General features: G+C 49.1%; 1 protein-coding gene across 1 annotated transcript in view; it reads right to left on the bottom strand.

Annotated features, from left to right (window-relative positions):
- Positions 1 to 8,161: 8,161 nt before the first annotated feature.
- The window catches only part of LOC311323662 (transcription factor COE3), a gene marked incomplete at both ends in the record, with an annotated part of 106,883 nt that continues 91,347 nt past the window's right edge, over positions 8,162 to 23,697 (bottom strand). The window contains 5 exons of the mRNA XM_084455950.1: positions 8,162 to 8,193; positions 8,697 to 8,786; positions 10,670 to 10,852; positions 13,541 to 13,715; positions 14,428 to 14,493. Coding sequence (XP_084312076.1) covers positions 8,162 to 8,193; positions 8,697 to 8,786; positions 10,670 to 10,852; positions 13,541 to 13,715; positions 14,428 to 14,493 — 546 coding nt within the window. The remainder of the gene's footprint in view (positions 8,194 to 8,696; positions 8,787 to 10,669; positions 10,853 to 13,540; positions 13,716 to 14,427; positions 14,494 to 23,697) is intronic.

The following is a 23,697-nucleotide window of genomic DNA, read 5'->3' as shown; positions in this document are numbered from 1 at the left end:
TCCTGACGGAGAGAGAACCTCATCTGTGATCAGTGAGGTCTCTCCATCCAAGACATTCCCCTGACTTGGACTCGGTTTCTTGGTTTTGGCAGGTGCCAGTATTTTTTGTGTCTGTTGAGATCATTAAAGGTATTAGTTACCTCTACCTCCCCGTTCTCATTAAGCATGCTGAATCCATTTGTTTATCAAGCAGCTAAGGGAGCTACGCGGAGCACACCCAGACCGGGGATTGATTTATTAACACTGATTTTGGCCTTTGAGACCGTCATGATGACAATCGCGGCGCTGACGGAATTTCAATGGAGAGAAGGTGCTCTCCTCTTGAAGATTTTCCTTGCATGTCTCAACTAGAGTCACCGTCTAATGGAAGCGTTCTAGATCACTTGGCAGGGCAAATTTTACAGAGATGTTGCCAAACCGCAGAGAAAATAGCTGTCCATCTGGAAAATGTAGGTGCCCCATTATAAAAATTGAAAGTGATGATATAAAGTCATAGCCTACATAGTGTTAGCGTCATTAGGAACATGTTTGTTTGATAATATCTGGGAGGGCTGTAGGTGTACAGCTGTCTTTGTTGATTTTCTACTCTGTGTTACCATTCCACCTCTCCGATATGTTTTATGATGAATCTACATATTTCCACTCTCCAGGGGGATACACATTATTGGGAAGCACTCGATCTCTGCCTCCATTTCCTGTCGGCTTTAATAGCTTCCAGGTGAGAGGTGTTTCTCGACCCTCGCCTGGGAATGCTTATTAAAACTGTTTGCCTATTGATACAGTTGGTTTGATACTTACCAGATTTGACAAAGCAAAGATCTCATGTTTGGCATAATATTACAAGGGAAACATAAGTGAATTATTTGGCCTGGATGTACTGGAAATGTAACATTGTTAAAGCGCAAAAGCGCCCGAAACTGAGAACGAGGTCCCACGCCACATTTGGTTTTCATTATTTTTGCTCGAAAAGTTAACAATAGCACCCAGGGATTAAGTCATGGGGCAGGTCACAGCCAAGCTAAACATCCTGCCTCCCCCAGAAAAATGAAGACAGATGACAAAGGGAAACAGGTGTAAAGTGTACTCTTGTGCTTTGCTTTTTGGTTTTCTCTGGGAGGTGTTCTGCATAGTGCACGTCTTCAAGAAAACATCTCACTGAGGTCTTCAGGCAGGGGAAAAAAGGCAAAGCAAAACAAAACAAGGGACGTTTTTCTCCCCTCTCTCTCCCTCTTTTCTCTCTCTCCCTCTCTCTCTCTCTCTCCCTCTCTCTCTCTCTCTCTCTCTCGGCACTCATAGTACAGTACAATGTTCCTGGGAACTGTTGAGAGAGTGACGGGATCTCGAGGGGGGAACCTCTAGAAAGCGAGCGCTCCTTTGGCTCTGCTACATATGTATGAGATTGAGTTTCCTACCTAGGGGTGGCACAGAGGTCCTCTGCAGCAGCTCCCATTCCTGCTGAGGGTTCATTGACTGACACGGTGACATTAGCCATTATGATCCCTCCCCCTCCCCGCAATATAGAAATTAAAAAAGGGATACATTTACATGAAGGCCACAGATGTAGTATGTTAGTCTACAGTATATAGACTCGTATATATCTACTGTAAGATGTGCTTGCACAGGCGAGGCCAGTGTAAATATGGTGTAGATATGTATTACTTACATAATGACAGACCTCTAACCATTATACGATTGTAATGACAATACAGGAAACACTTAACGTTTAAGAGTCCTCTCATCTTGCTGCCATAACACAATCATACAAATGCCATAATACGTCTTGACAGTTTTATAACAAGCAGTTGTTTCAGTTGTACCATACCTACTGTACTCTGAGTAAGCCTTTTCTTTACTGCCATTTTCATACCAAGACGGAAATTAGGTCATTGTTTTGATGGTTTACTTTTCTATTTTATTTCTCTTAAAACAATTACACAATCGAGTTTAGGTTTGTTTGTTGTAACATGGGAATTTTTAGGGTGTTAGCAAATCAGGGATGGAAGAGAACAGGTTAATGTTGGACTAGATTGAGAGGAATGAATGCCAGGGACTTACTCCAAACAGGGACTTACTCCAAACAGGGACTTACTCCAAACAGGGACTTACTCCAAACAGGGACTTACTCCAGACAGGGACTTACTCCAGATTTGGACAATGCCAACAAGTTGCGTTTTGGACCGGTGAAAATGGTCAGTTAGAGCATAGTATCCAACATGTTAAACAGTTGTTGTTTTTTTACCGAAAAATATAATCTTTGCAGAAAATGTGTATTTTGAATATCAAGTTGAATCTTGAAGTATCTTAAGTAATGAGTGATTCTGCATTGACCAACAGAAATTGAAACTCACATTCACATGTCACATGTCATACTGTACAGGTATGGCAGTTTGTGGAGACAGGAATATACAATATACTGTATATATATTTGTGTGTGTGTGTGTGTGTGTGTGTGTGTGTGTGTGTGTGTGTGTGTAATAGCACAGTTTGAATTTTGTAATTTTGTAAATGTAATAAATGGAACAAAAACAAATAAGCCCCCATCTTCTGAGAGCTGTGGTTCGCTTCAAGACCAAAGCGGGTTCCAACTCCAGACTACAGTACCCATAAGACCACAGGTCCTGTATACCATACCATGCAAGCATCAGGCCAGACTAACCATGGTAAGTAAATACAAACAACGGAGCATCTGTGAATACTATTTGCTTTGTCACATTATCATAGTATCAGCAGCTCAGGGACAGAATATTCTCAGCGCTCAACTCAGACTCTCTCCAAAAGATGAGAAAAACAGCAAACCCTGCACTAAAATATGTGTTCTTTATTGACAGAGCAGAGGTTGTGCAACACATGGTTTTGATGGGCCAACATCATATTTCCAAAGCTCCTCCAACATTCGAGTCTTCCCAGGAAACATTGCTGGCTAGCTGAACTTTTGTACGGGTGATTTACATACCTTCTTCACTGTGTAGAGTTAGCGGAGGGCTCCAATGTCATCGTAGGGCTGAGGCCCAAGGCACTTCCTGTGCGAGATGACTTACAGTCCCCCCGTCAAAAGTGTCGTTTTACGGTGTACCCCCTGTCCCCACCCCCAACTCTAGGCCTGCAATGTCACCATGACATCATCAACACACAGGAAACAGTCTAATTCTTCAACATTTAAGACAGCAGATGTAGAGAACGATTGAGTGACATAATGTCACTTAATTCAACCCCCCAGCTCGGAAAACAAACACACCTGCACAAGAACTATACCATTTCCCGACTTTGACTATTTAAAGAATTCTTTAGTCTGTGCAATGTCAACTTTCACTGAAGCACTGGATGTTGTGTGATCAATTAGAATTGGTATGTTTTCAAATTCTTTGAATGATGCGTCTTCAATCAACGTCATCTCTTATAGTCTTCAGTGATTTTTCTTGACAACATTGGCAAATGTCCAGTGTTCACCAAAATGTTGTCAAATGCATCATCATCGTCACATTGGAATCACATGAGTACAAAATATGGTATTCATATGAAAAAAGAATCAGATTTGATTCTTTAGTAGATGTTTTCCTTCTTTCTAACCTACCCAAGCATATGCATTAATACTTAGCCTAACCATGTGTGCTGCATGTGAACTCAACCAGAAAAGCTGCAACATCCCTCTCTTCTAGGATGTGACCGCATGACATTTAACTATCAACAGCCTCGGCCTGAATGAGATTCTTCTTTCCATGAAGCCGTTACAGGGGAAACCCTGATCATGTATTATTGAGCTCTAGCTCAAATATGTCAAGCCTGTTAATGGCTTCTCTACGTGATGAACCACTTGTTATGGGATGGAGGCCATGTCTTATATAGCTTGGGCTGCTCTGTTTCCGCCCACATTTGGCAGCACCAAGATGTATTTTGGCTACAGCGCTGCAGGCTTAGAGTGAGGTTCTGGGAGAAGGTTTTCTTTGGGTGTTCTCTGAAAGGCTTTAGTGAAGGGTCCTTACTAACAAGCATTGTCCTTACCAATAAGAGGCTGGAAAGAACAATTGCTGGTACTGTAATCTATGGTTCTGTAGGCCCCATTGGTGCTTAATCTTCTGCCTGCCTTCTGCCTCTCTACAGACTCTCATCTCAGTCTCTCAGATAGCAGTTGTTCTGATCATCCTGTGTGTGTGCATAGATATAAAGCAGACTTCCTTTGTGGAGGCCGCAGACCTGATAAAAACCTCAGCTGATCTAAAGACATCACAAAGACTTATCTGAGCGTTAAGGGTGACTCTCCCTCTCTGTCTCCGTCTCTCTCTCATCTTACTCTGATGATGACCTCATGATGACCTCATGATCATGACTAAGGAATGCAACAACACATGCACATGCATGCTGAATGTTCTCTAAACTATTACTGACATGTCTCTGACAAATAATTTAGATAATGTTACATCCCCAAACAGGTGCTGTGCAATAAGGACCACGTTCCAAACAGCAATACATTACTTGCTTATAAATGTCAAATTAGTTTTTAAAATGCTCCCCCCTCAAATACATTTGAAAAAAGTTTGAAGACAGCATACTGTAATCTTTTGACCTGATGTTATGCCATCATTCAATAAAGAACAGCTATTTTCTGCTCTGTCTCAGATTTTGAATGATTTATTCAGATCAGTGCTGGTCAGTATGTTATCTGAGAGGCCCTGTTTTGAGGGTTCCAGATCCAAGATATTTATCATTAAATTAGATTTTTGGAGGCTGTTTCAAAAACATATCCCATGGACTGAGAACTATTGGCAAGTAGCTCTGTCCAAAAGGTTGACACATTGGAAAAACAAGCTTGTCTGTTTCTGTTTTATTTATTTATATATATATATATATATATTTATATATATTTTTTCTTCTTTTTTATTTTTTACAAAAGCTAGATCTTGTTGGTCTTACCCCTGTTGACTCCTGCATGTTGACATATATCCGCATAACCACATTTATAAGCCCCCGTGGAGTGAATTATCTCCAATATAGATCCTTAAACATCAATGCAAAGAAGGGTTTCAAGCCAAATGTAATCTTTATTAGACTGTTTCTGTACAAAAAGCACTGGATCACAGAAAAAAACATGCATCTATTTACAGCATGGTCAAAGACAGGAAAAGAAAAAACCTGAGGAAATCTCCCCATTTGTATTCTAAAGACATTAATTAAACATTGTGCTTTGATATACTTTGATGATATATTTCATATTTCACAAAGATGCAGTACCTCTCCCCTTTTCACACTGAATTAAACATTGAGAAAGTACAATTTGCAGTTTTGCTGAAAACCAGATTGGCAAAAGCAAGCTTTCTACAACTATGACAAAAATATTTTTGCAAGCTATTTGAAAACTCAGTATGTGGACGGAAGTGAACAACGGGGGTGAATGAAAGGATTGTGAGAAGTCAGCCAAGTTTTAACTTGACAAGAAATATTCATGTTTTCATTCAAAATGGGTTTAGGGTCTACAATATTGAATTCAGATGTTTTGTGAGGTGTGCAAGTGCACACTAAGGGCTGGACTTCATTCTCCTAATAGAAAAATGGCTTTTTCACAGAGGCCTAATATAATTTTTCCTCACTATAATATTATGACTAGAAGATGGTAGATTTTTTTTTTTTTAATCTCCAAGCAGAATTTGTGTTCAATCAAATGATCAACTGTATTTTGACCATTTATTCATGCTCAAAAGAGGATATGAGGAAACTCAGATGGAAAACTATCACCAACAAATCCTTTGACATGGCCTTCCCCTGTATGTCACAGCATTATTAATGTCCCATATGAAACAAATTAAACCATCAAAGCAATTAAAACCGCAACTGAATTTAAAAAATAGTATATCTTTTTTCATGATCACACTTTAAATTGCAGTAATAAAAGAAATTGTATCGGAGCATGGTCTATTGTAAGGCATCATATGTACTTTGTTATTTTATTTTTCAAAAAACATTCCACGTAGATGTGGAAAGATAGCTTGCATTACAGTAACTCAATTGCATAAGTAAATGATACAGATTGTGTGCAACAACAATAACACCACCAACAACAACACTAACATCAATGGAGGGTTCCTTGAGATCGCTGATCCCTACAAATGAGTGGTTTTAACTTTCCAGCCATGATTAGTGATTAGTACAAGCAGGTGTTTGACTGTACATTCATCCTCTCCAAAACAATGAATAGACTAAGGTTCATCGTGAAGACGGGCAACACATTTCAACCACTGAACTGACGCTCTGCCTCAAAACCATGAAGACTGAACTGACGCTCTGCCTCAAAACCATAAAGACTGAACTGACGCTCTGCCTCAAAACCATGAAGACTGAACTGACGCTCTGCCTCAAAACCATGAAGACTGAACTGACGCTCTGCCTCAAAACCATGAAGACTGAACTGACGCTCTGCCTCAAAACCATGAAGACTGAACTGACGCTCTGCCTCAAAACCATGAAGACTGAACTGACGCTCTGCCTCAAAACCATGAAGACTGAACTGACGCTCTGCCTCAAAACCATGAGGACTGAACTGACGCTCTGCCTCAAAACCATGAGGACTGAACTGACGCTCTGCCTCAAAACCATGAAGACTGAACTGACGCTCTGCCTCAAAACCATGAAGAGTGGAGGAATAATGGAATAGTTTTTGAAATATACACATTCACATGACAAGGTGTTTGCCATTTCTGGCAAAAATGTCAAGTCCATAATGGCAAAAAAAACATATGGGTGCATATCTGTACTATCCATCTGTACTAGCCTTTTTCTTTTCTTTCTGTATTTTATATATTTTTCTTCATCTCCTCGCTTGCTAAGATGCATTGCTCTTGTAAGTGCCCCAACTAAAATAGTGCATTAAGAAATAACTGATTATACACAGTTCACAAGAATACACAAAGGACAAGTAGAACAGGGAAAACACAAATGTTGTATACAAAAAGTTAAATATAGTATCGGAAAAGTATTTTTTATACAAAAGTGGTGGAGCGTTTATCTTGCTTTCAAAAACAAGGGTGACCATGTCATGTTAAGACTTTTTTGTTTTTACAAAAAGGGTTATTCCTCTTACTTGTTCACTCTTTTTACAATATCTAAAAGGTATTAAGACATCAAATGTGTTTACATATATATTTGAGACTATCATTCAGGCCTAAATCACAAAAGGAATCCCAAAACATACATTATAAATACATACAAAATAAGCACAATCAGAAGAATAACAAGAAATCTGGTACCTAAACATGATTAAAACTGCTGCAAGCATTTCTGGTTAAAATCTACCACTCAACTCACCCAGAAATAGAACTATTGTATTGTATTTCAAAGATGGTAGACATCCAAAAACATACTGAACCTCAAAGCCTTGGGCTGTCCTGACCTTATTCAGATAGTGGACAAATGTTAGTGTAACATTTGCTTTTTGCTGCCGGGCAGAATTTTGCCAAATCTGTCATTAGATTAGAAAATCACTGCATCTTCTTTCAAAATATGATAAATACACACACTGTTAAAAGCTATGGTACACAAAAGAAAATGCTAAAAGACACTGACATTAGGTATCAATGGTCTTTAGAAGATAATTTATTGTCATTGTGGGGAATTCCCGATTGAAAGTCCCACCAATGTTTGAAACTTGACAAAGTCTGATATTCCTGGAATCAGCACACACATGTTCCATAGTGGACAGTTCTGGTCCTTCCATTCTCACAGTGGTTATATTACTGAACATGAACTCAGTTCACAAGGAGATCCAGTCTTAAGAAACTTCAATCATGCAAATAAGCCTCGTTTAACTTGGACAATACTCACAATGAGGAGTTGATACCTGCCCTTTGAAACCACAGTCTATTATTCACATTGCTATATTTTCTGATTGGCTAACTGTTAACACAACCTCCTCTGTGGGAATGCTACCTATACAGGCAAGGAATGTCTCTCAAGTCAGAGATTGTAAAAGAGGGAGGTGACCATGAAGTTAACTAACCGTACAAACATAATGTTGCGACATTGAAAAGTTGCAGGGAACTGGGTATTTTCAGACTTTGTGCTGTTATGTTTCCTGGAGTATTGGAGTTTGACGGTTCTGTTCACAGGGCTGCTGAGATTCAAGCTGTGGTTGTGGAGACTCACAACCAATCTGGCAGCCAGGCAGGAGTCCTCTTCACATGGGTGGGACTATGAGACCTGCCATGGCTGAAACAGAAACAAGACACACATACACCGGTTATCACAAAACGATAGGCACCATGTGTCAACAGCAAAGACCATTAACCAAAATTAGTTTAAGAGGGTGTCAAAATGTCGGTATGGGAAAATCCTATTTTGAGTAAATTTTGATTAAAAAAAAAAGGATGCATGTGAGACTGCTTTGAAGACATTCAAAGCAGACAGTCCCATTATGGCGATTCATACTGTAATTCACTTATGTAAACTAACATTCCAAAGAGTCAAATGGTTTGGTTGTGATGAATATGTTTTGAACATGAGTAGGTTTCCAAGATTCCAAAAATCCATCTCACCAAAGAACCAGAAGTTATGGATCAACTTTGACCTTAAAACCCACTCCTACCTCAGCCACGTTACTGTGCTCTGCCATGATGCAAGTTCTAGCATTACAGGGTTGTTTTCCCTCATCTGCCCTTTTTCTAAACAAAAATGGGCGGGGTTGCGAGGCCAGAAAGGGGCGGGATGCTCACCCTGTAGGCTGCTGCCATTGGTGGTGGTGCAGGTGGGGGGCGGGGAGGTCTGTGGCCGCACGACAGGGGCGAAGGCGCTCTTCTGTTTGACTGCAGAGATCATATGGACAAGAGAGAATGAATAAGGGCCTATGGGACCAGCGGAGAAGAGAGGGGTGGAGGTGGATGAGCAGGAGGAGGAGGGGAGGGAGGTAGATCCTAACAGAGGGCTGAAGGGGGTGACTGAAACAGACAGACAGACAGACAGACAGACAGACAGACAGACAGACAGACAGACAGACAGACAGACAGACAGACAGACAGACAGAGGCTGGTGAGTGAATGGTCGGAGATGAGGTGCAATGAGGGGCATGCATGGGGGTCTTGGAAAATATGGAGGCCTGTCTGAGGGAGAGCCCCGGTCTGGAGTCACATGCTCGGAGAGGTGCAAAATCTGCAAAGTTGATCCATAACTTGAAGGCCCGTATTAGACCTTTGACACAAACAATACCTTGTCTCGAGGACAGTGGCGACATCCAACCATGTACTCAAAAATAATTGTTGTGCATGTGTGTATGGCATGGCCGTGCCTACAGTGAAATCATCTCATGATAAGCTTGTTTCTTATAGCCTCTGCTCTTCCACCCCTCACATATTCATCAGGGGCAAAGTGTATGCTATTAACTTCTGTCACAGTTCAACAGTTGGACAGTTCACCTAGTCGTTTCACCGTCAGCAGACAATCCCACAGGGGTTGGAACATTATTTAACATGCAATGGAACAAAGTCACATCAGTATAGCATGTACAGTACGGCAAGCCTACAGTACAGTATATTATCCAGCTTTTAGTTCCCACTAACTCGGTATGGAAAGCAGATTTGAAATGTAACCGCATATGGACAGGAAAATTCAAACATGATCATTTTCCTTTTGTGCCAAAAAACATCCATCTGAATCACAAAATTAATGCAGTTTTGATTATGAATAAATATTTTTAGTTTCACATGAGATGTTTCGTAACTAAGTTGAACCTTATGGGTTTTGTCCAAAGCATGAATGATTTATGAAGGTGTTAGTTGGTTAGTAGTGGACAGTAATGAGGGAGATGAAACAGGGGACAGCTGTTGAAGTAGATGAAGACTTAAACAATTCATGGTCCTGTACCTCAGCGGAATGTACTGTACAGAAACAAACCATGCCTTCCCCTACAACTGCAAATCGAGCTACGCAGTAGGAGAACCCACCGTATGTTTAGTATCCAGAGACCATGCGTTCGAACTGACACCAAAGCATTGTTTTGTCTGCTACAATCTAAAGTAGTCTCTGTGAGACTTTGGTCTCTGTGACTGTAGCCAAAACAATAAGCAATTCCCATGAGGGGTGACAGACAGAGAGTGTATTACTCTCTCGAACACCTGCGACCTCAAGGAGAGTCGGGACTCGAGAGGCGTGTTAATCAGGACAGAGTGGTGTAGGAGAGATCAGCCGCTGATAGCCCTGAGGGGGGCGCCACTGAGGGAGAGAAGAGGAGCCCTGACGGCTATCATGCAACAGGTATCCTCCACTCACAGTCATCCAGGGCTGCTGTGTCACTGCCGTGGGTATTTCTCTCAGACCTGGGAAGTAATACTCATTTGATATCCTTTCAATGACTTTATCGTTTGCTTGAGTCTGCCTGGCGTGTCGAGTGCATGTTTGGGAAGGGTCCATAGGTTCCACCGTGCCAGACACAAACAATCGAGCAGAAATAAGTGACTGAAATTATTTAAAGTAGCACTAATACGCCGGTGAGACAGCCAATGGGCAAACAGGATCTTAGGAAAACAATCAAACACTGCAGTCGCCAAAGACTGGTTCACCCTCACGTGATCAGTAGTGTAGGAGTCAAATGACTCCCGCAGTTGAAGTGGTTTGAGACCAGGTGAAATGACTAATCATGATACCTACAGTATCACTGAGAGCCGGCGGAGTTGGGGGCGCACCGGGGACTTACTTGCGTAGGGGGAGTTGGCGCTGGAGCCGTTGAGGAAGCTGGGTGAGCCAGGCACCCCCAGGTTGGTCATTCCCGCTCCGTATCCGTTCATGGAGGACGTGATGGTGTTGTAGTTGGACTGCTGGGGGGTGGAACTGGGCACGTAGCCTCGGGGGGACACACTGTTGGAGTTACGGGAGTAACCTGAACAGGAGGAGGGAAGGATACGAGGGGTTAGTTAAAGCTTAAGTGTGAAACGCAGAAAGCGAGTGAAGCGAAAATGCATTTTGGGTCTGGTGAAATGACTGCCGTGTGATGTTTTCTGCATCTCCCCAAGTACTTAAAGAACAGCTCACTCGGTTGCGCTCCCTCAGTAACAAGGTGAAGTCATACTTTATCAGCTACCATAAAGCGCCATAGCGAGAGAAGGGACTTTAAGATGAGCCAGAGCAATATGTCTCTGATTCCCTGATGAACTGCAAAGTTAAATTGGACACGGTGTGGCTTTGCTAGAGATTGTCCCTTTCTGCTTCTCCCTTCACTGTTTTCCCTGACATGTGTTTCCCATTGCCTGCACTCTCCCTGATCCCTGGGCAGCGCTCCATCAACTCCTCTCCTGCTGGGAATTGCGTTGGCCCGAACCAGGAAGTGGGGGAGAGAGTGAGTGAGAGAGAGAGAGAGAGAGAAAGGGAGAGAGAAAGAGAGAGAGGAAGGGAGAGAGAGAGGGAGAAAGAAAGAGAGAGAGAGACAGAGACATACATACATTGAGAGAAAGGGGGAAAGTACACTGCTAGTTGGTTGTGACTGTTTTCTCTAAGTGTGGGTCCAAGGTTAGGAGAAACCCTCATGAAAAAAGGTTAAAGGTCACTGGATGCTGGAGGGAACGTTGGTGTTCTATGCATTGGGGATGAGGGTCAATTAGCAGAGGAATGGAAGACGAGGGGGGGTGAGGTGAAGGTTAAGGTAACTACATTGCACTTGTGTGGGTGAAAGATGAAGGACAAGCCTGCCTAGGGGGAGCAGTCAGTAACCCTATCCGGCGATCAACTGACTGACGTAACAACCAGGTCAGCCTCTGGAGGTCAATGAGATTTAGACAGGCCACAAGCACCGGGTACAGCTATTGGTTCTAAAGGAAACTGTCAACATGAGGCAAAGCGAGGGAACTCAAGTTATGAGAAACACCAGAGGAGGGATGAAATAATCCATTTTTCACAAAAGACAACGTGAAGCAAAGCAGATCCCATAGTATGCCTACCAGAATTGCCTCAGTGTATAACATTCCTTGTGCGTTTGATAAGGCAGGGGCATGTGAGCTGCTGTTTTACATTAATGTTTTCATCCGTAGTACGTAATTGCAAGGGACACAAAGAGGCAGTTCATAGTTCTATAACATTAGTGGGGAAACAGTGGGATCCTAGGTGTAATGTTCCAATGAGTGCGGACATGAACTATGGAATTATGTATTTTTCTCGATGGCCGCGGCCCTTTTCCCATGATCTCATAGCGTTCTGTAGGTGTTCTCTCCGCTGCCGATGTGAAAAGCAGACGAGGGGCGGGGGGGTGGGGGGGCGGAGAGAGAAAAGAGGGGGAACTAGAATGCCGGAGGTGTCAGGGGACAGAACGCAGTTCAGAATCCCCTCCCGTTTCCTCCATCTTGGCGTATCCACCGCTCCGACGTGAGCAATCTGTTCATCGCACGTTCAGGCCTATTTCCTGTGCATCGGTTCCAGAGCTGCCGGTTGAAAGAAAACATGGCCCTTCCTCTATAGTTTCTGTGTGTGTGCGTGTGTGTGCGTGTGTGTGTGTGTGTGTGTGGGGGGGGGGGGGGGGGCTGAATGGGGAAGGGGTATGCAAAAATTCCTTTGTCCCTCGAGAACCTCTAGGATTGTGGGATTATTCACCATCCATCCTTAACTGGTGATTAATGCTCAGTTTTATATGTTATCAGATGAGCTGCTGGGGATGCGAGTCTTTAGTAATGTAAAATGGAGTCAACGTGGGTTTTACATGTTTTAGTAAGATGAATACACTCTCCTTCAGGTGCTCTGGTTATATATTAGAAATATAAAATCCCTACACTAGCATATGATGGTAGCCTGTGGTGGCTAGAGCATGTGACTGAACGGTCGCTGGTTCAGGTCCGGGCCAGGCTACCGCACTGCCGATTGTAAATATGATTAATCTGACGATGAGCCTAGAGACCCTGTATGTATCTGTGCGTCATGTATCATTCACTCATTTACACACACTCCTGCAGTAGTGACAAAATGAGTTTAATGTAAACACACACTTGATGTGATGGTGACAGGTATATATATTCAACAAGGTGTTTACATTGACTATATGTGTGTGTGTATAAATATATATATATATATATATATATGCATATACTGTATGCATGTGCACACGTACAATTCTTTACAACCTTGTCAAAGTGTGTGCTGCTGGTTGCATTCTGTGTTTGAACTCGGATGTGTTTTATTCATGATGTCGTCTGCATTTCTGAACTCATTAGCAGCTCTGCTTCCAATACGCTGACTCTGTCCCATGTCAGCACATGCACGCACATGCGCACGCACACACACACACACACACACACACACACACACACACACACACACACACACACACACACACACACCCTTCACATGCATTTATTGAGCATGGAAAAACAAATAACCAGGCCTATTGAGGACTGTTACAATCTCTCTGTCTCCTGTCTTTGTCTAACCTAGACTATTAGAAAGTAACAATTTTAGTGAAATTATTGCAATTCAACACGCCTACAGTATATTGTTTACACATACACACACACACACATACAGTACACACACACACACAGTACACACACACACACACACGGCGGGGTCTGGGGTCTGGCAGACTCACCCTGGTCCCCCTGCGAGGCCTCAGAGATGTTGACGGCCAGCTGGCTGCTGAAGGAGTTGACCCCCATCATGCCGGCGTGGGCGGCGGAGCCCGTCAGCGAGGGCAGCTGGTTGTGGCTGCGGGGAACGCTGTACAGGGCCTCCGTCAGGTCGGCCGCGCGCTTCAGGATGATCTCCTGGGGAACCACAAGCAGGAGGGATGGGGGGGTTTATTTTTGAGTATTTTATGCTTTTATCTCATTCGTTTTTTGACAACTTATTTGTCTTTGTTTATCGTCGGGCGGGTGAAAATGTGAAGCAGAGAGACGATAGTTAAGTAAGTGCAGGACCCCTCTTTAAATGGATAAAAGACAAGCGGTAAGGATCTCTTTTATTAGTTTGGTGTCCTTTTCAAAGAGCAGCAGGGTCGTGTCTGTGCCCCGTGGAAACCCTCGCCTGACTCCCAGGACTGGGTGACCTGGCTGCTCTCTCCTAGACTGGGTGACCTGGCTGCTCTCTCCTAGACTGGGTGACCTGGCTGCTCTCTCCTAGACTGGGTGACCTGGCTGCTCTCTCCTAGACTGGGTGACCTGGCTGCTCTCTCCTAGACTGGGTGACCTGGCTGCTCTCTCCTAGACTGGGTGACCTGGCTGCTCTCTCCTAGACTGGGTGACCTGGCTGCTCTCTCCTAGACTGGGTGACCTGGCTGCTCTCTCCTAGACTGGGTGACCTGGCTGCTCTCTCCTAGACTGGGTGACCTGGCTGCTCTCTCCTAGACTGGGTGACCTGGCTGCTCTCTCCTAGACTGGGTGACCTGGCTGCTCTCTCCTAACCAGACTGTGCTCAACTCCCTACGTTAGCAAAGGGAACGAGACGTTTTGAGATAACGGTAGAGATATCTGCGCATACCTGGTTATTGTGGGGCATTCCGTAAAGAGCCTCCACCAGGTCTGCTGCTCTCTTCAACAGCACCTCCTGAAAAGACAACAAACATTAGATTTAGTTCATGTTTTATTTGAACCCGGCTCTAACAGTATACTGTACATATATACATTTAGGATTGGCTGTGTTCCCTGATATGGTTAACAATCAAATTCAGGGTAAAAAGGAGCTACAATTGTACTACTTTTATAAACCCACAACATAATCCTGGCAGTATCACATTAGATACTTTCAGTAGATTAAATCATTCTTAGTGCATCTGAAAATCATCCAATAGCTGGCAAGTGTCAGGCACGCAACAGATAGTAGATTATGGGAGTCGGCGCTGTAAAATAAGGGAAACATTAAAATGTAATCAATGTTTTACAGACTATATGTCAGAGTTTAGCTTTAATGGCAAATCCTACGTGTGATAAACAGCCTAGAGCAAGCAGCTGTCTCATTCTCACCCCAACCCATGTCACTCTCAAACACACACACACACACACACACACACACACACACACAGCTCACACATCTTCCATACTGGGCCCCGTCCCCACCGTCAACACCCACCCCACCCACCGCCCAACTGTCCCTTTCTCCCCCCAGTCCCGCCTCTACGCGCCACTCACCTGTTTTCTTGGTAGGCCGCCTATTTTGCCGCAATACTCCACAAATTAATAGCAAATTGTGGTGAACAGTGGGCGTCTGCGTAAGGGCCTTCACTCAAAATGGCTACTGGTGGCTCCACCAGCACCGTGGGGGTTTGGGTTATGGGGGGGGGTGGGGGGGAGTTGCCCGAGGTGCTGGGAACCCATTAACACTTTCATACTGCCTTCGGTGCTTCCCATCCACCACTGCAGACCCCCATCTTATTAGAGCCACGTTGCATCTGTTTATTGAATTTCCCCTGTCTAATTCACCCCCCCCCCCCCTCTCCTCTCCTTATCTCCCTCCATCCTCATCCCCCCTCCTCCTCCTCCTCTTCTATCCGCCGCCCCCAGGCTGTTCTCCCAGCGCCCAGAGGAGGAAGACTCCAATCCCTCACAGGCAGCCCAGCGGGTCACCACGGCCATGTCTCTTTAATAACAATAATAGAGAGGATAAATAGATAAATAGAGAGAGGATAAATAGATAAATAGAAGCTGGCTGTGGAGACGGTCGGAGGGTTGGGGTTAGCACAGCTAAGGAGGAGACACACACACACACACACAGGCCCCGGGGTGAGGAGGGGAGAGGAGAGGCATGGTGAGGAGAGGATGGGATGAGGAGGGGGGGGGGGGGGGTGGAGAGGAGAGGATGTGAGAGGAGAGGAAAGGAAAGGAAAGGAGGGCAGAGGAGAGGAAAGAAGTACCGGAAAGGAACAGAGAGGTGAGACCAGGGTAGGTGTAAATGAGAGGAACAGTGTGATGTGGAGGGAAACACACACACACACACTCACACACACACACACACACACACACACTCACACACACACACACACACACACACAGGGAGGGAGTAGCAGGAGGGAGGGTAGCAGGTGGGTGAGGGCTGGCTGTGCTCTGGGGATGAGAGCTGGTGTTGTGGGAGCCTCTGCTGGAGGTCTCTGGGGTATTGCAATGAGGAGCGGCCTCAGTCTGGGCCTCAGCCTGGCAGGCTAACCTGGCTCACACACAGGCTGAGACAGGCTAGGGCGGAAGACAGGAGGAGGCAGAGACAAAGAGATACGTTGAGCGCAGGAGGAATACAAGATGGCAGCAACACAGACACAGTTGCTAGCGGGCGACAGTTTGAGTGAGCAGTGAATAGAGCAGGTTCACCGGCTGAGAGAAGAGGGGGAAGAACGAGGGGAGGGGTGAATGATGAGAGAGAGAGAGAGAGAAGAGGGGGAAGACTGGTAAACGAGGGGAGGGGTGAATGATGAGAGAGAGAGAGAGAAGAGGGGGAAGACTGGTAAACGAGGGGAGGTGTGGATGATGAGAGAGAGAGAGAGACGGAGGGAAGGGGGAAGTGATTTGCTCGGAGAGTTCAGTCTCCCTGGTGAACAGCTGGCGCAGACTACAACACCGTACCATTACCTCACCGTCATCATAAAGGCTTGGTCTGGGGACCAGGCCTCTCTGGGGTGACCCTGTCTGATTCAGACCCTCCCCAAACATGCCCCTCTCTGGGGGTCCCTGTCTGATTCAGACCCCTCCCAAACATGCTCCTCTCTGGGGGTCCCTGTCTGATTCAGACCCCTCCCCAAACATGCCCCTCTCTGGGGTGACCCTGTCTGATTCAGACCCCTCCCCAAACATGCTCCTCTCTGGGGGGTCCCTGTCTGATTCAGACCCCTCCCCAAACATGCCCCTCTCTGGGGGTCCCTGTCTGATTCAGACCCTCCTGAAACATGCTCCTCTCTGGGGTGACCCTGTCTGATTCAGACCCCTCCCCAAACATGCCCCTCTCTGGGTGACCCTGTCTGATTCAGACCCCTCCCCAAACATGCTCCTCTCTGGGGTGACCCTGTCTGATTCAGACCCCTCCCCAAACATGCCCCTCTCTGGGGTGACCCTGTCTGATTCAGACCAAACCCCCTCCCCAAACATGCCCCTCTCTGGGGGTCCCTGTCTGATTCAGACCCTCCCCAAACATGCCCCTCTCTGGGGTGACCCTGTCTGATTCAGACCCCTCCCAAACATGCCCCTCTCTGGGTGACCCTGTCTGATTCAGACCCTCCTGAAACATGCTCCTCTCTGGGGTGACCCTGTCTGATTCAGACCCCTCCCCAAACATGCCCCTCTCTGGGGTGACCCTGTCTGATTCAGACCCTCCCCAAACATGCCCCTCTCTGGGGTGACCCTGTCTGATTCAGACCCTCCCCAAACATGCCCCTCTCTGGGGTGACCCTGTCTGATTCAGACCAAACCCCCCCCAAACATGCCCCTCTCTGGGGTGACCCTGTCTGATTCAGACCCCTCCCCAAACATGCCCCTCTCTGGGGTGACCCTGTCTGATTCAGACCACACCCCTCCCAAACATGCTCCTCTCTGGGGGGACCCTGTCTGATTCAGACCCCTCCCCAAACATGCCCCTCTCTGGGGTGACCCTGTCTGATTCAGACCACACCCCTCCCCAAACATGCCCCTCTCTGGGGGGACCCTGTCTGATTCAGACCCCTCCCCAAACATGCCCCTCTCTGGGGTGACCCTGTCTGATTCAGACCCCTCCCCAAACATGCTCCTCTCTGGGGGTCCCTGTCTGATTCAGACCCCTCCCAAACATGCCCCTCTCTGGGGTGACCCTGTCTGATTCAGACCAAACCCCCCCCCAAACATGCCCCTCTCTGGGGTGACCCTGTCTGATTCAGACCCCCCCCCAAACATGCCCCTCAGAAGGCTGCTCTCTCCTCAGTTCAATTCATGAACCAAATCCTTACGCCTTGAAATCACTATCTATTATATTACATAGTAGGTTGAAGTACATTCAGTAATAGGCTGTTCACTATGTTCACTATGTTCACTATGTTCACTATGTTCACTATGGTCACTATGTTCACTATGTTCACTATGGTCACTATGGTCACTATGTTCACTATGGTCACTATGTTCACTATGTTCACTATGGTCACTTCTGTTTTGATGATAAAAAGGATGACTTTACGGCTAGTCAAGGAGGAAGTGGATGAGAACGTCTAGTCAAGGAGGAAGTGGATGATGGCTAGTCAAGGAGGAAGTGGATGAGAACGTCTAGTCAAGGAGGAAGTGGATGATGGCTAGTCAAGGAGGAAGTGGATGAGAACGTCTAGTCAAGGAGGAAGTGGATGACGGCTAGTCAAGGAGGAAGTGGATGAGAACGGCTAGTCAAGGAGGAAGTGGATGAGAACGGCTAGTCAAGGAGGAAGTGGATGAGAACGGCTAGTCAAGGAGGAAGTGGATGAGAACGTCTAGTCAAGGAGGAAGTGGATGAGAACGTCTAGTCAAGGAGGAAGAGGATGAGAACGTCTAGTCAAGGAGGAAGTGGATGAGAACGGCTAGTCAAGGAGGAAGTGGATGAGAACGGCTAGTCAAGGAGGAAGTGGATGAGAACGGCTAGTCAAGGAGGAAGTGGATGAGAACGGCTAGTCAAGGAGGAAGTGGATGAGAACGGCTAGTCAAGGAGGAAGTGGATGACGGCTAGTCAAGGAGGAAGTGGATGAGAACGGCTAGTCAAGGAGGAAGTGGATGACGGCTAGTCAAGGAGGAAGTGGATGAGAACGTCTAGTCAAGGAGGAAGTGGATGACGGCTAGTCAAGGAGGAAGTGGATGACGGCTAGTCAAGGAGGAAGTGGATGACGGCTAGTCAAGGAGGAAGTGGATGAGAACGGCTAGTCAAGGAGGAAGTGGATGAGAACGGCTAGTCAAGGAGGAAGTGGATGAGAACGGCTAGTCAAGGAGGAAGTGGATGAGAACGGCTAGTCAAGGAGGAAGAGGATGAGAACGGCTAGTCAAGGAGGAAGTGGATGAGAACGGCTAGTCAAGGAGGAAGAGGATGAGAACGGCTAGTCAAGGAGGAAGTGGATGAGAACGGCTAGTCAAGGAGGAAGTGGATGAGAACGGCTAGTCAAGGAGGAAGTGGATGAGAACGGCTAGTCAAGGAGGAAGTGGATGACGGCTAGTCAAGGAGGAGGTGGATGAGAACGGCTAGTCAAGGAGGAAGTGGATGAGAACGGCTAGTCAAGGAGGAAGTGGATGAGAACGGCTAGTCAAGGAGGAAGTGGATGAGAACGTCTAGTCAAGGAGGAAGTGGATGAGAACGTCTAGTCAAGGAGGAAGTGGATGAGAACGGCTAGTCAAGGAGGAAGAGGATGAGAACGGCTAGTCAAGGAGGAAGTGGATGAGAACGGCTAGTCAAGGAGGAAGAGGATGAGAACGTCTAGTCAAGGAGGAAGTGGATGAGAACGTCTAGTCAAGGAGGAAGTGGATGAGAACGGCTAGTCAAGGAGGAAGAGGATGAGAACGTCCTGCCTGTTCTAATTTCACATAACAAACACCTGACCTGAGGAAAAAGTACCCAAGCAATCAAATCAGCGTTTGTATATTTTAAGCTTCTGATAAATAGTGACAGTAAATAAAACATAATGCCAAATACAATTGTTAACAGTTCATTCATTATGGATCTGGATTTTGCATTATGGATTTTTAATTAATCAATTGTGTGTGTGTGTGTGTGTGTGTGTGTGTGTGTGTGTATTTAGTAATGGTGTCTGTCCTCATGCCCACTCCGAAAACATCATCCACCCTGCAGCCACCTAGAGGCCAGTGCTGCCTCATACTCAACAACTCTGTGTGTACTCTCTCTCTCTCTCTCTCTCTCTCTCTCACACACACACACACACACACACACACACACACACACACACACACACACACACACACACACACACAAACACACCAAGGCCATAATAGCCTGGGTACAGAGCTCGTTTAACAGCACCTGTCAATCTCTGTCCCGCCCCCCCGCCCCGAGTGCGTGCCCCCCCCATTGTAGGACGTGAGAGAGAACGCGGCGCAAGCTGTCACGGACTGGCAGCACCAACTGCTCTGCCCCAGTGAGTGGTGTGTGTTTGTGTGTGTGTGTGTGTGTGTGTGTGTGTGTGTGTGTGTGTGTGTGTGTGTGTCTCGGTCCCCTCCCCGCTCCTGCAAACCCTGCATTCATTAATCTCCATTATAAAACAGAAGTTAGTTAATGTCGCCGACGCTTGGCGGCTGCAACACCCTGCCTCCCTCCCTCCCTACCTGCTTCCCTCCCTCCCTTCCTCCCTTCCTCCCTCCCTCCCTCCCTACCTCCCTCCCTCCCTACCTGCTTCCCTCCCTCCCTCCCTACCTGCTTCCCTCCCTCCCTCCCTCCCTACCTGCTTCCCTCCCTCCCTCCCTACCTGCTTCCCTCCCTCCCTCCCTCCCTCCCTCCCTCCCTACCTGCCTCCCTCCCTCCCTACCTGCTTCCCTCCCTCCCTTCCTCCCTTCCTCCCTCCCTCCCTCCCTACCTCCCTCCCTCCCTACCTGCCTCCCTCCCTCCCTACCTGCTTCCCTCCCTCCCTTCCTCCCTTCCTCCCTCCCTCCCTCCCTACCTCCCTCCCTCCCTACCTGCTTCCCTCCCTCCCTCCCTACCTGCTTCCCTCCCTCCCTCCCTCCCTACCTGCTTCCCTCCCTCCCTCCCTACCTGCTTCCCTCCCTCCCTCCCTCCCTCCCTCCCTCCCTACCTCCCTCCCTCCCTACCTGCCTCCCTCCCTCCCTACCTGCTTCCCTCCCTCCCTTCCTCCCTTCCTCCCTCCCTCCCTCCCTACCTCCCTCCCTCCCTACCTGCTTCCCTCCCTCCCTACCTGCTTCCCTCCCTCCCTCCCTCCCTCCCTACCTGCTTCCCTCCCTCCCTACCTGCTTCCCTCCCTCCCTCCCTCCCTCCCTCCCTACCTGCTTCCCTCCCTCCCTACCTGCTTCCCTCCCTCCCTCCCTCCCTCCCTCCCTCCCTACCTGCTTCCCTCCCTCCCTACCTGCTTCCCTCCCTCCCTACCTGCCTCCCTCCCTCCCTACCTCCCTCCCTCCCTACCTGCCTCCCTCCCTCCCTACCTACCTGCCTCCCTCCCTCCCTACCTGCCTCCCTCCCTCCCTACCTGCCTCCCTCCCTCCCTACCTGCTTCCCTCCCTACCTCCCTCCCTACCTTCCTCCCTCCCTCCCTCCCTCCCTCCCTCCCTACCTGCTTCCCTCCCTCCCTACCTGCCTCCCTCCCTCCCTCCCTACCTCCCTCCCTCCCTACCTGCTTCCCTCCCTCCCTACCTGCTTCCCTCCCTCCCTACCTGCCTGCCTCCCTCCCTCCCTACCTGCCTCCCTCCCTACCTACCTCCCTCCCTACCTCCCTCCCTCCCTCCCTACCTGCTTCCCTCCCTCCCTACCTGCCTGCCTCCCTCCCTACCTGCCTCCCTCCCTACCTACCTCCCTCCCTCCCTCCCTACCTGCTTCCCTCCCTCCCTACCTGCCTCCCTCCCTCCCTACCTGCCTCCCTCCCTACCTCCCTCCCTCCCTCCCTCCCTCCCTCCCTACCTGCCTCCCTCCCTCCCTCCCTCCCTCCCTACCTGCCTCCCTCCCTCCCTACCTGCCTCCCTCCCTACCTACCTGCTTCCCTCCCTCCCTCCCTCCCTCCCTCCCTACCTGCTTCCCTCCCTCCCTACCTGCTTCCCTCCCTCCCTACCTCCCTCCCTCCCTACCTGCTTCCCTCCCTCCCTACCTGCCTCCCTCCCTCCCTACCTGCTTCCCTCCCTCCCTACCTCCCTCCCTCCCTACCTGCCTCCCTCCCTCCCTACCTGCCTCCCTCCCTACCTGCCTCCCTCCCTACCTGCCTCCCTCCCTCCCTCCCTCCCTCCCTACCTGCCTCCCTCCCTCCCTCCCTACCTCCCTCCTTCCCTCCCTACCTGCTTCCCTCCCTCCCTCCCTCCCTCCCTCCCTACCTGCCTCCCTCCCTACCTCCCTCCCTACCTGCTTCCCTCCCTCCCTCCCTCCCTCCCTCCCTCCCTCCCTCCCTCCCTCCCTCCCTCCCTCCCTCCCTCCCTCCCTACCTGCCTCCCTCCCTCCCTCCCTCCCTACCTGCTTCCCTCCCTCCCTACCTGCCTCCCTCCCTCCCTACCTGCTTCCCTCCCTCCCTCCCTCCCTCCCTCCCTCCCTCCCTCCCTCCCTACCTGCTTCCCTCCCTCCCTACCTGCTTCCCTCCCTCCCTACCTGCCTCCCTCCCTCCCTACCTGCCTCCCTCCCTCCCTCCCTACCTGCCTCCCTCCCTCCCTACTTGCCTCCCTCCCTCCCTCCCTCCCTACCTTCCTCCCCCTCCCTCCCTCCCTACCTGCCTCCCTCCCTCCCTCCCTACCTGCCTCCCTCCCTCCCTCCCTCCCTACCTGCCTCCCTCCCTCCCTCCCTCCCTCCCTGCTTCCCTCCCTCCCTCCCTCCCTGCTTCCCTCCCTCCCTCCCTACCTGCCTCCCTCCCTCCCTACTTGCCTCCCTCCCTCCCTCCCTCCCTACCTTCCTCCCTCCCTCCCTCCCTACCTGCCTCCCTCCCTCCCTACCTGCCTCCCTCCCTCCCTCCCTACCTGCCTGCCTCCCTCCCTCCCTCCCTCCCTGCTTCCCTCCCTCCCTACCTGCCTCCCTCCCTACCTGCCTCCCTCCCTCCCTCCCTACCTGCCTCCCTCCCTCCCTACCTGCCTCCCTCCCTCCCTACCTGCCTCCCTCCCTCCCTACTTGCCTCCCTCCCTCCCTCCCTCCCTCCCTACCTCCCTCCCTCCCTACCTGCTTCCCTCCCTCCCTACCTGCCTCCCTCCCTCCCTACCTGCTTCCCTCCCTCCCTCCCTCCCTACCTGCCTCCCTCCCTCCCTCCCTACCTGCCTCCCTCCCTCCCTACCTGCTTCCCTCCCTCCCTACCTGCCTCCCTCCCTCCCTACCTGCCTCCCTCCCTCCCTACCTCCCTCCCTCCCTACCTGCCTCCCTCCCTCCCTCCCTACTTGCCTCCCTCCCTACCTTCCTCCCTCCCTCCCTCCCTCCCTACCTGCCTCCCTCCCTCCCTACCTGCCTCCCTCCCTCCCTGCCTCCCTCCCTCCCTGCCTCCCTCCCTGCCTCCCTCCCTCCCTGCCTCCCTCCCTCCCTCCCTCCCTGCCTCCCTCCCTCCCTACCTACCTGCCTCCCTCCCTCCCTCCCTCCCTCCCTCCCTACCTACCTGCCTCCCTCCCTACCTGCCTCCCTCCCTACCTCCCTCCCTACCTGCCTCCCTCCCTCCCTGCCTCCCTCCCTCCCTCCCTCCCTACCTGCCTCCCTCCCTCCCTCCCTCCCTCCCTACCTGCCTCCCTCCCTCCCTCCCTCCCTCCCTCCCTCCCTCCCTACCTACCTGCCTCCCTCCCTACCTGCCTCCCTCCCTCCCTACCTACCTCCCTCCCTCCCTCCCTACCTGCCTCCCTCCCTCCCTCCCTGCCTCCCTCCCTCTCTCCCTCCCTACCTGCCTCCCTACCTGCCTCCCTCCCTCCCTCCCTCCCTCCCTACCTGCCTCCCTCCCTCCCTCCCTCCCTCCCTCCCTACCTGCCTCCCTCCCTCCCTCCCTCCCTGCCTGCCACTAGGCCCTCTAGCAACCCCTCCTCCGGCCCCTCCAACACACACACACACACACACACACACATACGCAAGCACTTACACACTTGGTATACTGTACACTTACACATATTGTATTAGAAAACACATACACAGACACAAAAGCAAACCCTGATACACATTCTGTGTATGTAC

The sequence above is a fragment of the Borostomias antarcticus genome, assembly GCF_949987555.1.
Source record: "Borostomias antarcticus genome assembly, chromosome: 22".
NCBI classification, from domain to species: domain Eukaryota; kingdom Metazoa; phylum Chordata; class Actinopteri; order Stomiiformes; family Stomiidae; genus Borostomias; species Borostomias antarcticus.
Note: the sequence above shows the minus strand (reverse complement) of the source record. Positions and strands in the feature narration are given on the sequence as shown.